The following is a 13,579-nucleotide window of genomic DNA, read 5'->3' as shown; positions in this document are numbered from 1 at the left end:
ATAGGCTCAGCTACCCCCATCTTGGTCCAGGTGTCAAAGTTTGGGTCACTCCTCCTTGGTGGAATTTCAATATTCTGCCAGTTTCTCCTGAACTCACAACTGGCATTGTGGATATAGTCACAGAACCTTATCTTCAGCAGCTTTTGGATAGTGTGAGCATCATACTTCACTTTCTTTCCCCTCACCCAGCTAGTGAAGGTCCTCTGGCCTCCATGATCTCCATTAAATGCATTAGCAAAAAATTCCCTTGCTATGTTAGGACTGCTATCACCCAGTATTCTTCCAAAAGTTGCCCAATCCCTGGTCTTCAGCTGAGACAGAAACTGGGGATATTCATCCTGTTCTAGAACAAATTTTCTTTCTCTAACAAATGGCCTCTTGGAAGTCTTGTCAGTATACCTTTTCTCATGTTCCTCACTTTTCCAAAAGTGAGCATCAAACTGTGGGGTAAACTCAGCTTCAGTATCTCCTCCTTGATTCACTCTTGCTCGCTTCTTAAATCTCTTTTTCCCTTTTGTAGCAGGAGCTGGTTGAGAAGGAGAAGACATTGTGCCTACACAACAAGAGAAAATCAGTCCAAATGTCAAACAATTACATATCATGAATCCAATTCCACAATTCCAGATTTAGAACTCTTGTAGTGGGGAATTTTGATCAAAACATGTATGAATTACAACCCCACAATGCCATAATGTAGACCCTCAATTTGTATGAAACAGGGCCTGGGCGCTAAAACGGTCGCATTGAGCGTTTTAGCGTCCTGGCCTTAAACGTGTGTAAAAACTGGACGGGCGCTAAAACGGTCACACTGAGCGTTTTAGTGCTAGACCTTAATGTGTATAAAAACTGGACGGGCGCTAAAACGGTCACACTGAGCGTTTTAGCGCCAGGCCAATTTTTGGGTCAGGCATTTCCACGAACACCTTGTGTGTGTGTACGCTGGGTTGTTGTTTGAAGACAACTGAGAACCAACACGCGCTGGATTTGTTGTCTCATTCCCAAAAAACCAGTCAAAAGCAATAGTTCAGGAGAATAATACCAATAAAACTAAATCAACATGCAATCCTACGAATGATGCAGGCAATCAACATGTGAATGCCCTAGAAAATGCCCAATAATTGCATGCTTCAGATATGATAAGTGATGGAGGGAATTGAGATGAGTTACATACCTTGATGTTGATGAGAAGATGTGGAAGAGACTACGAAGATGGATGATACAAACGTGAGATAAGGAGTGCGTTGTGGAAAACAGAGGCAAAGTATAAGAATGTAAGAGGAAAAGAGAAGAGGAACTCTGTTATATCGAATTAATGACAGGGCGCTAAAACGGTGGCTTACCAGCGTTTTAGCGTCCTTGCCCAGAGAAAATTGTACACTTTGTGCAGCACAACGCTAAAACGGTCAGACTTAGCGTTTTAGCGCTGTTGGCCAGAGTGCATGGATTGGTGTTGTCAGTGAACGCTAAAACGCTCATAATGAACGTCTTAGCGCGCACAACCAGAGAGTTTCATAATGAAGGAACTTTGGGGACGCTAAAACGGTCATGGTTGACGTTTTAGCGCCCAGCACATAGCAAAAAATTTCTCTTTGATTTTTCAAAAAAATTTCCCCTTTTCTTCTTCCTCTTATGGATATGGTATGAACATGGAATTACATACCTAGTACAGTGGGTTGCCTCCCACTCAGCGCTTGTTTAACGTCACGAGCTTGACGGTTATGATCTATTTTACCTCTAATAGAGCAACTGTCAGTAGTTGCCTATCCACAACACTTCCAACATATAACTTCAACCGTTGACCATTGACTGTAAAACTTCTGTCCGAATCCAAAGAACTGATTTCTACAGCCCCATATGGTTTCATATCCTTTACCACAAACGGTCCAGACCATCTAGACTTTAACTTCCCTGGGAACAGCTTCAACCTGGAATTGAACAGAAGTACTTGATCCCCCACCTTGAAGTCTCTAGATGTGATCTTCCTATCATGCCATAGCTTTGTCTTTTCCTTATACAAACTGGCACTTTCATAAGCAGACAAATGAAACTCATCCAATTCATCCAGTTGTAATAATCTTTTCTGTCCCGCTGCTTTGGAATCAAAATTCAGATATCTCACAGCCCACAAAGCCTTGTGCTCCAATCCAACTGGCAAATGGCATGCTTTTCCAAACAGCAACTGAAATGGAGACATCCCAATAGGAGTTTTGAAAGCGGTCCTGTATGCCCATAAGGTGTCATCAAGTTTCTTGGACCACTGGGTCCTAGCATTCCCAACAGTCTTCTCCAATATTCTCTTCAATTCCCTGTTGGAAATCTCAACCTGACCATAAGTCTGTGGGTGATATGGAGTGCTTATTTTGTGCCTCACTCCATACTTAGCCAAGGCATACTCCACCATCCTATTATCAAAATGAGTTCCCCCATCACTAATGATAGCTCTAGGGACTCCAAATCTTGAAAATATATTCTTTCTCAGAAAAGCAATCACCACCCTGGAATCATTAGTTGGTGTAGCTATAGCCTCAACCCATTTGAAAACATAATCAACTGCCACCAATATATACTTGTTAGAGTAGGAAGAAGGGAAAGGTCCCATAAAATCCATACCCCAAACATCAAAGATCTCCACTTCCTGGATATTGTTCAACGGCATTTCATGTCGCCTAGAAATATTCCCAGTTCTCTGACAGTTGTCACATGCCTCCACAAACTTCTTTGCATCCTTGTATAAAGTGGGCCAGTAGAAGCCACTCATCAAAACTTTCGCTGCAGTTCTCTCACCTGCAAAATGTCCACCATATGCAGAACCATGACAATGCCACAACACATCCTTCTGTTCTTCCTCTGGAATACACCGTCGGATCACACTATCTGAACATCTATAGAAAAGATATGGCTCATCCCAAATATACCTCTTAACATCATGCAGAAATTTCTTCCTCTGTTGCCATGTTAAATCCTTAGGCATCAATCCAGCAGCTTTATTGTTGGCAAAATCAGCAAACCATGGTGGTGTACTGATAAATAAGACTTTATCCCCAACCATCTCTGTTACAGCACATATTGCCAAAACATGTTCATCAGGAAACTCTTCTCTGATCACTACTTCCGGCCCTTCTTGAAGCTCTTTTTCTGTAATCCTGGATAAGTGATCAGCCACCAAATTTTGAACTCCCTTTTTGTCCTTGATTTCTACCTCAAACTCTTGCAACAGTAACAACCAGCGGAGCAATCTGGGTTTAGCATCCTGCTTGCTCAACAAATACTTTAAAGCTGCATGGTCAGTGTAAACAATAACTTTTGATCCTAACAGATGTGGCCTGAATTTGTCAAATGCATACACAATAGCCAGTAATTCTTTTTCTGTAGTAGCATAATTCTTTTGTGCATCATTTAAGATCTTACTGGCATAGTAAATGACATGCAACAATTTATTCACTCTTTGGCCCAATACCACTCCTACGGCATAGTCACTGGCATCACACATTAATTCAAATGGTAATGAAAAATCAGGTGCCATCATGATAGGTGCAGTGGTCAACTTTTCTTTTAAAACATGAAATGCATGCAAACATTCATCATCAAACAGAAATTCTTGATCCTTAACTAATAACTTGCATAAGGGCTTAGCAATTTTTGAAAAATCTTTTATGAACCGCCTATAAAATCCTGCATGACCAAGAAAACTCCTCACACCCTTAACATTTACAGGTGGAGGAAGTTTCTCTATCACAGAAATTTTTGCCCTGTCCACCTCAATTCCATTCCTAGACACCTTGTGTCCAAGAACTATACCTTCTGTCACCATAAAGTGGCACTTCTCCCAGTTCAAAACCAAATTACAGTCTTGACATCTTTTCAAAACAGAATCTAAATTCCTTAGACATACATCAAAATCAGAACCAAATACAGAAAAATCATCCATAAAAATTTCAATGCATTCTTCTATCATATCAGAAAAAATGGAAAGCATGCACCTTTGAAATGTGGCAGGAGCATTGCATAAACCGAAAGGCATCCTCCGGTATGAAAATATTCCATATGGACATGTAAAAGCAGTCTTCTCCTGATCCTCTGGTGCCACAGCTATCTGATTGTACCCTGAATAACCGTCCAAGAAGCAATAGAAAGCATGTCCTGCCAACCTCTCTAGCATCTGATCCAAAAAAGGAAGTGGAAAATGATCCTTCCTGGTTGCCTTATTCAGCCTCCGGTAATCAATGCACATTCTCCAGCCAGTGATTGTCCTTGTGGGAATCAACTCATTGTTCTCATTTTTCACCACAGTCATCCCCCCTTTTCTTGGGCACGGTCTGCACAGGACTCACCCAAGCACTGTCTGAAATTAGGTAAATCATCCCAGCATCAAGAAACTTCACCACCTCATTCCTCACTACTTCCTTCATAGTGGGGTTGAGTCTCCTCTGTGGTTGCCTTACTGGTTTGACCTCTTCTTCCATCAATATTTTGTGGGTGCAAAAGGAAAGATTAATACCCTTGAGATCTGAAAACTGCCATCCAATAGCCATTTTATTCTTCTTGAGTACCTTAATCAACTTCCTTTCTTCCTCATCAGACAACATTGCATTAATGATTGCTGGATATGTTTGATCATCCCCAAGGAACACATACTTCAAATGTGAAGGTAATTCCTTAAGTTCTACCTTAGGTGCTCCTTTTGGAATGTCATCAATCTTCTTCTCAAGCTCTTCCACTTCTGGCTCTTCTTGGTAATCCTCTGTACCTATCTCTTCTTCTGATCTTTGTTCCTCAACTGGGAATTCTTCTTTTTTATTCACTTCTTCCACAACCTCCTGTATCACATCCAATCTAAAACAATCCTCCACATCAACAAGATGCTTGATGGTTTCAAATACATCAATTGTGACTGTTTCCTCATCCACCCTTAGCAACAACTTTCCTTGTTCAACATCTATCAAAGATCTTGCAGTTGCTAAAAAGGGTCTTCCTAACAATAAAGGACTTTCTGTATCCTCTTCCTCCATGTCAAGAATCACAAAATCCACTGGAAAAATAAACTTGTCTACCTTGACCAAGACATCTTCAACCACACCTTCAAGCCTCTTGATAGATCTATCTGCAAGATGCAGAATAAGATTGGTCTCCTTTAAAGTGTTAATTCCCAAAGCTCTACATACTGTCAACGGCATCAAGTTTATACTGGCTCCCAAATCACACAATGCCTTTCCCACCTCCACATCTCCTATAGCAATAGAGATACTGAAGCTTCCTGGATCTTTCATTTTTGTTGGAAGCTTCTTCTGGATTAGGGCACTACACTCTGCTGTTAGGGCCACTGTCTCACCATCAGTTAATTTCCTCTTCTTAGTAAGAAGATCCTTCATGAATTTTGCATAGTGAGGCATATTTTCCAGTGCTTCAGAAAATGGTATGTTAATTTGTAAATTTTTGAAGATATCCAGAAATCTTGCATAGTGCTGCTTCTGAATCTTTTTCTTCAACCTCTGAGGGTAGGGAACTTTAGCATAGGGAGATAAACTAACTGGCTGTTCTTTCTTGTCAGCCATCTTCTTCTTTTCCCACTTCATCATCTTTTGTGGGGAAGCATTTTTACCAACTTCTACCTCTCCTTCATTCTTATTGTCCTTCCCTTCCTCTTCTTTGTCAACTCCAACTATAACATCTCTAACAACTACTTCCTTCTCACTTTTCTCATTTCTCATTTTCTCTCCTTCATCATCAGAGACTACATCTTCAACCACAACCTCTTCTTCATTCTTTTTATTTTCCACCTTCTTTTTCCCTGGTTGAAGTACCAACCCATTTCTTGTCATAATTGCTTTACAGTGCTCCTTAGGATTCACCAGTGTATCACTTGGAAATTTCCCTTGTGGTCTCTCTGATATCTGTCTTGATAATTGACCAATCTGGGTCTCCAAATTTCTGATTGATGCTTCCTGATTTCTGAAAGAAGTTCTGGTCTCCTGCATGAATGCAGTTGTCTCTTCCCTGAATGAAGTAGAACCCTGAATATAATCCTGAGTTGTCTTAGATAACTGAGCAAACGCTTTCTCCCATGTAGCAGGATCACTTGACTGCTCCTTCATATGTGGTGGTGGAGGATGTAATGGTGGATTCAATTGGTGGTTGGAACTATAGCTGAATCCTGGGTGTTGATTCTTGTTTTTCCATGGTGGCATATAAACATTCTTTCCCTGATTGTTGTAGTTCCTTTGATTATTCTGATCATACCACACTCCATTCACCTCTGCTTGTTCTGATGATCCCCCATAATCACACTCCTCTGTCACATGGCCCTTACCACAGATAGCACATACACTCTTTGATTCCACAGAAGCTACCTTTTGTGAAGAGAGTTGCTTAATAAGGGTATCTAATTGTTGCTGCTGTTGTCTCTGTGTCTGCATCAGTTGATCATTCCTTGCCAACAAAGCATCATACCCATCCAACCAGATAATTCCTATCCTTCTGTCAGCCACTGGAGCATTATCAAATTCTTGAGATGCTAATGACTCAAAGATATCTAAGGCTTCTTGAGGGGTCTTGGTAGTCAATGATCCACCAGCAGTGGCATGTACCAAGGTTCTAGTGTTAGTGGTCATTCCTTGCAGGAAGATTGCTGCTTGTTGCCATGCCTCAATTCCATGCTGTGGATATTTCCTCAACAAAGTCTTGAATCTCTCCCAAGCCTCATAAATAGATTCTCACTCTTTCTGCTTAATGCTTGTAATTTCATCCTTCAACTTGGCCCTCTTGGATGCTGAGAAAAACCTTTGCAAGAACTTGGTTTGCAAATCATCCCAAGTTGTTATACTTCCTTGTGGCAATGATTGCAGCCATCTCCTTGCATCATCCGTCAGTGAATGAGTGAATAGTCTCAACAGAATTGCATCTCTTGTGACACCGTTTATCTTCACAGTATCACTCAACAATAGGTAGTTCGCTATGTGCAAGTAAGGGTCCTCTGCACTGGTTCCAGCAAACTGATCCTTCTGCACCAAATGTATCAAAGCAGGCTTCAATTCAAAGTTGTTGGGCTCCACTGTTGGGCGCACAACACTCCCAATTGGAGGAACCACTGCAGGAGTCATGTACTCTCCCAGTGTCCTCTGTGGTGGTGGTGGTCTGTGATTCTCTGCCATTATATCTTCCTGATTAACTGTACTTGATTCACCAATTTCTTGCAACTGTCTCCTTTGCCTGGCTGCCCTTTTGTGCTTCCTCAATGTCCTTTCTAATTCTGGATCATACAACAACAAATTTGGATCAAGTGTACCTCGCATGTACCAGAATCAAAATTGAACAGAAATTTAACATAAACTAAAATACTAAAAATAAAAGGATTCAATCTCAAAATTCTATAGTATCAGTTAGTGTTTAAAAAACAAATTCCCCGGCAACGGCGCCAAAAACTTGTTGGACGTTTAGCAAGTGCACTAGTCGTACAAGTAATAAAATGATGAGTAAAGATCGTTCCCACAAGGAATTGTGTTCAAACACCAATATACCATAGAAAACTAATTAGAATCAAATAAGAGTTTGTAAAAATCATGAATAATTTGTCACCAGAAAATTGATTTTGAGTAAATTGACACAAAGTAAATATGGATTAGGAATTAATAAAAACAACAAGTAGTCAGAAAACAACTTTCCTCCATGATAACCCATATAAAAATTGATCATATGATGAATTCCTTTCCATGTGATGTTAATCAACCTTTTACTTATCATCAAGATGTAATCCCTTACTATCCTGATAGAAACATTAATCAGAAACCCCAATCCCTTGGTGATTTCTTTCTTAATACATGCGTGAAATACTAAGGTTTTAAGATTACATCAGAACTCTAGCATCAATCCCTTGAGTACTAGAATTCTGATGTTGAGATTATCAAATACAGAAGTCATATAAACATCCCTGTTCTATACTACTTCTTTGATAGGAATAATTAACTCAGAAAATCTCAAATCAGCACATGAAAAATACTTCATCATATTAATCAAATCAACATAATATTATCATGGAGTTCCATTGCATTCAGACTACAAAGACTCTACTCAGAGATGACTAAGGAATAAAGAAGAGAAGAAGAAACAAACTTCATTTCCATGTTGAAAGTCTTCAATCTCCAAACTATTACAAGGAAATCCTAATACAAAAACTAAGAGAATTTAGAGAGAAGTCAGACTAAGTTTAAGAGAGAGAGAGAGTTCAGATCCCCCCAGATTTTTCTCTAAGTGTCAAGGCTTTGCCTTGTATAGTGTTACAATTAAAAACAGAAAACTGATGTGGGCGCTAAAACGTCCATAAGTGGCCGTTTTAGCATCCATGCTTTACGTATGCTCAACTGCTTTTAACTGATTTCAACGCTAAAACGTTAAGGAATGACCGTTTTAGCGTCCTAACTTGGTGAATGCTCAACTAACTTTAACTGACTCCAACGCTAAAACGCTTGATTTGGACATTTTAGCGGTGAAGACCAGAATCTTTTTCCACTTTAGGGCGCTAAAACGCATATTGCAGGCCGTTTTAGCGCCCAAGACCAGCAATTTTCCATCTTCTTAGTATAGCAGCGCGCTAAAACGCTCTGTGTGGACGTTTTAGCGCTCATCACCAGCAAGTTTTGGCCTCTTTCTGTAACAGGTCGCTAAAACGCTCAGTGTGGACGTTTTAGCGCTCAACACTAGCAAGTTTTGGCCTCTTCCGGTAACAGGGCGCTAAAACGCTCAGTGTGGACGTTTTAGCGCTCAACACTTAGGCAATTTTTCTCCTCTTGAGCTCCAGAATCTTCTTCCTTCTCCAGTTGTCTTTCAAGCTTGCTTTTCTTACAAGAATCATACAAATTTCCAATAAAGCTCTTGAACTTGTAATTGAGGACATCTTAGGACATTAACCTTGTTTTTCATCATTTAATCACACAATTTGATCCTAATTCCGGCTAAAAAACATGATGAACTAAGGGTTCATCAATGCCCTAGGAAGCCTGTGTTATTGTTGGGAAACAGTAATACCTTTAATGGTGGGGCTTAATGCTTGATAATTATGAACTAGAAAAGATGAAAATGAAAGAGGAAATATTGTCATAATAAAATGAATCCTTTAGAGTATGGATATTGATAATGTTTTTGATATACACAGACTGTGATTGTGCTGTTTGGTGACCTTGGGCCAGTGTGGACTCTTGGTTTGTACGGATAGTTTGAGAGGTAAGATTTTGTGTCCTCGATTTAGCCATTGTTGGTTCCACCATTCCCCATGGGGGAATGGTTTATATGCATGTGTTTTAATGTACTGATATTTGAAATGTTGTTGAGCTATTATGTGCAAGTGCTTCATGATATGCATGTGTTGTGCCACCTAGACGGTAAGCCTGAGTATGAGGAGACATAAAATAGGGTGATTCTGTGGGTGGGTGCAAGTGGTGTCTTGCACTGATTGTAGGTAATAGACGTATGTAAATCCTGTATTTCTCTGGCTAGTAGAATAGTTGACACACATGACATGATTATATGCTGCATTGCACTGATTTTGGAACTTATACTATTTTACTGCTTTTAGAACTTATATTGCACATGTAAGTGAGCTTGGGGTGGAGAGATCCTTGAGGACCCCTTGTCTTACTGAGATTTCTGTTTAGAGATCTCACCCCACGTTTGGGGCACATTTTCAGGTTCAGGTAACTCGGGGGTTGAGACCTCGGGCGGCAGGAGGCCGGAGCTGAGTTGAGATTTATGCTTTTATGATGATGTGCTGGATTCTGACATGCTTTACATTTATTATCATGTTATTTGATGTGAAACTCTGTTGGACTTTGTTGCCTTATTTGGTGAGCATGGGGGTTGTCAATGCCACATTGACATACTTTGTTGTTTTAGATTCGAGTTGTATAATGTATCAGGATTATGGTCCGGACTACATGTTGTAGTTCCGTGATTTAGATACTCACTTATTTATGTATGAGGTTATTCAGTGTATTTAGCTTTTATTGCAATTTACATACATGCAATATTTTGAAAAAGGATTACTTAATCAACTAGGTAAATAATAATGACTTCATAATAGAAAAGAAAAAGTTAATTCTGCATTTTAATTAAGCGCTGCTTAATACGATGACATGATAACAAATCGGGTACACACGAGGTGTTACACTATATCCGGATATCCATATCCGGATACCATTTCCAGATATCCATATTCGGATATTTCCAACCTCATAACCGGATATCCATATCCGGATATGTAGCGACAGAATGCAGTTTCTGCATTTCGCGAGATATCACTCCTAAGGTTCAACTTTTGACCCATTAGAACGTCCAAGCAATGCATTTTTATACACTTTTAGGTTCATGATCATGTTAGCTACTTAAACAACTCATTAAAATGCCAGGACTCAACTTTTAAGCAAGGAAAACTCATGATCAAAGGCGGTGAAGCTTACCCAAAGGTTCAAACTCAGAAAAGGGTGCTCTTGGAGCTCACCAATCAGCCCCAAGGACCACAAAAATGGCACACCAAGAATAGTTCTTTCTCTTCAAAGATCACTCCTTGAAGCTAATAATGCCATGACAATGGCTCCCACAACAAGGTTCAAGAACTCAGCGCAAAATTCTCACTAAACAGTGCCCACAACTCAGAAAGCAAGAGTCTATCACCCACTCAAGTCTTCCCCACACCCAACAATGGTGTTTTGACGAAGGAAAACTGAAGAAAGGTAGTCACTTTGGCTCAAAAAAAAGGGAGAAGGAAGGTTGGTCAGCTTGGAGAGAAACACAGCAGCCACTCTCACGTAGGAAGGCACTAGAAATGACCTAGGATCATGTGCCGACAAGCATTTATAGATATGTAAGTTTTAATCGCAATGTATTAACAGCACTTTGTCGGTACCCAAACTTAGGATTCTGAACCTAGCCATTTTTTTAAGATTTGTCATATTTTAATTTTATTTTTCACAGCACTTTGTCGGTACGCGCTTTTACTTACCCAGTATCAGTTCTGACACCAGTTCTCATTATTCTGACTCCAAACTTGTTATTCTAGTCCTATATATTATTCTTGTAATATATACACACTTTTCATAATTTTTCGGGATACTTCATCGGTACCCATGTATACTATGAGGTAGAACCAGCATCTGCATTTTTCGTCAGAAAAGCGACTTTCAACATTATTAATCACTTACTATATATATTTAAGCCTTCTCATAATTATTAGGGTCAATTATGGAATTATTTCCTAAATTTACATTTAAATTAATTAAATTCCTAATTTAACGGTGCGAGTTCTTAGATTCACCCCACATTTTAGGATTTTTTCCGCAAAATCAGAAACATACATGTCCCCAAACTCGGGGTACTGCCGGAGAAGCTCGTCCTCTCGCTCCCAAGTACACTCCTCAGGAGTTCTTCCTGTCCATTGCACTTTGACCATCAGAATGATCTTGCTCCTAAGCTTCTTCTTGCCGCGATCGAGAATCTTGATTGGTTCGACGGGAGTCTTTAGGTTCTCATGAACCTCCACATCATCAGGTTGCACCACGTGCGAAGGGTCTGCTATATACTTTCGAAGCTGAGACACGTGAAACACGTCGTGGATGTTGCCCAAGTTCGGAGGCAAGGCAAGCCGGTAGGCAACAGGCTCTACCCTACCAAGAATCTAGTATGGCCCTATGAATCTCGGGCTAAGCTTCCTCACTCCGAGGGCCTGACCAACACCGGTGACAGGTGATAGTCTCATAAACACGTGCTCACCCTCACTGAACTCCAGTGGTCGATGCTTGACATCGTAATAGCTCTTTTGACGATTCTGCGCCTGCTTCAGCTTCTCTCTGATCATCTTAATCTGCTGGGTGGTATCTTGGACAAAGTCCAAGCCAAATAACTCCTTATCTCCAACCTCAGACCAGCAGGTAGGAGTCTGACACCTCCTACCATACAACGCCTTGTAGGGTGCCATGCCTAGGCTAACGTGGAAACTGTTGTTGTATGAAAACTCAACAAATGGCAGGTACCTATACCATGTTGAACCCTGCTCCAATGTGCAAGCCCTCAACATGTCCTCCAATGTCTGGATGGTCCGCTCAGTCTTTCTGTCAGTCTGAGGGTGATAGGTTGTACTCAATCTCAACTGAATACCAAAAGTTCCCTGCAGCGCTTTCCAGAACTGAGATGTGAACTTCGGGTCCCTATCACTGATGATACTCTCGGGCACCCCGTGAAGCCTCACGATCTGTCGAACATAAAGTCTGGCCACCTACTCAGTAGTGAAGCTCATCTTTACCGGAATAAAATGGGCAGACTTCGTCAATCTATCCACAATGACCCAGATAGAGTCACAACCAGCCTGAGTCTTCGGCAATCCCACCACGAAGTCCATTGAAATGCTCTCCCACTTCCACTATGGTATCTCAAGAGGTTGAAGCTTACCAGACGGCTTCTGGTGTTCAATCTTCACCTTCTGGAAAATCAAACACTTGGACACGTAAACAACAATATCCTTCTCTATGCCCGGCCACCAGAAATTTATCTTCAAGTCCTAATACATCTTTGTAGCACCAGGGTGGACAGTGAATTGGCCCTTGTGACCTTCTGCCATCACCTCCTTAGTCAAAGGACCTCGAGGAATCATAATCCTCTTCTGGAAAGTCAACAATCCATTCTCATTCCAAGACATGCCATCTTGTTCTTAACATAATCAAGGCACTCCCTTTGCACCTGCGCCTCTTTAATCTTTTTCCATCAATTCATTTTTGACTCTCACAGTCTCCATCTCGAGAAGTGCAACTCCAAACAAAGAGGTCACTATCAGATCTCAAAACTTCTCAATAACATCATAGTCACCCATCGTCAAACTGGATAGACTCACAGATTTCCGACTCAAAGCATCAACCACCACATTGGCCTTGCCAGGATGGTACTTCAACTCAAAGTCTTAGTCCTTTAGAAACTCCATTCATCTCCTTTGTCTCATGTTCAGCTCCTTCTGGTCAAACAGATACTTCAAACTCTTGTGGTCACTGAACACGGAAAACTTCATGCCAAAAAGGTAATTCCTTCAAATCTTGAAAGCAAAAACAATAGCAGCCAACTCCGAATAATGAGTCGGGTAGTTCTGCTCATGACGCTTCCACTGCCTCGAAGGATAAGCAATCACCTTGCCCAACTGCATCAACATACAGCCCAGCCCCTTTCCGGAGGCGTCATAATATAACTCAATCTCCTCAGCAGGATCAGGAAGGACAAACACAGGTGCAGTAGCCAGTCTCTCCTTCAACTCCTGAAAGCAATCGTCACACTCGTGAGTCCACACAAACGGAGTCTCCTTCCGGGTAAGGCCGGTCAATGGTAGAACCGTCATGGAGAATCCCTTAATGAACCTCCGGTAGTAACCAGCCAGACCCAAGAAGCTCCTCACTTCTGTAACCGTCTTGGGCCTTTCCCAATCCAACACAGCCTCAACCTTGTTGGGATCAACTGTAACTCCCTCAGAAGAAATCACATGCCCAAGGAACTTCAAAAATATGAGCCAGAACTCACATTTCGAAGGCTTAGCATTAAGGTTTTTCTCCGTCAGCAC

At 41.0% G+C, this 13,579-nt stretch overlaps 1 protein-coding gene and 1 non-coding gene across 2 annotated transcripts; one reads left to right on the top strand and one right to left on the bottom strand.

Moving 5' to 3' along the window:
• Positions 1-1,930: 1,930 nt before the first annotated feature.
• Positions 1,931-4,030, bottom strand: LOC133290033 (uncharacterized; the record flags this gene model as incomplete). The annotated part of the gene is made up of 3 exons (XM_061488080.1): positions 1,931-2,626; positions 2,924-3,689; positions 3,777-4,030. Coding segments are annotated over 3 exons (1,716 nt in total), but the record flags the coding sequence as incomplete, so codon positions are not given.
• A 2,615-nt stretch (positions 4,031-6,645) lies between these two features.
• Positions 6,646-6,752, top strand: LOC133290034 (small nucleolar RNA R71). The gene has a single exon (XR_009748571.1). It is a non-coding gene; the product is annotated as a small nucleolar RNA R71 (small nucleolar RNA).
• Positions 6,753-13,579: the final 6,827 nt, after the last annotated feature.

Source organism: Gastrolobium bilobum, unplaced genomic scaffold (genome assembly GCF_033153095.1).
Source record: "Gastrolobium bilobum isolate Gb01-03AN ecotype WA unplaced genomic scaffold, APGP_CSIRO_Gbil_v1 utg63486, whole genome shotgun sequence".
In the NCBI taxonomy this organism is placed as follows: domain Eukaryota; kingdom Viridiplantae; phylum Streptophyta; class Magnoliopsida; order Fabales; family Fabaceae; genus Gastrolobium; species Gastrolobium bilobum.
Note: the sequence above shows the minus strand (reverse complement) of the source record. Positions and strands in the feature narration are given on the sequence as shown.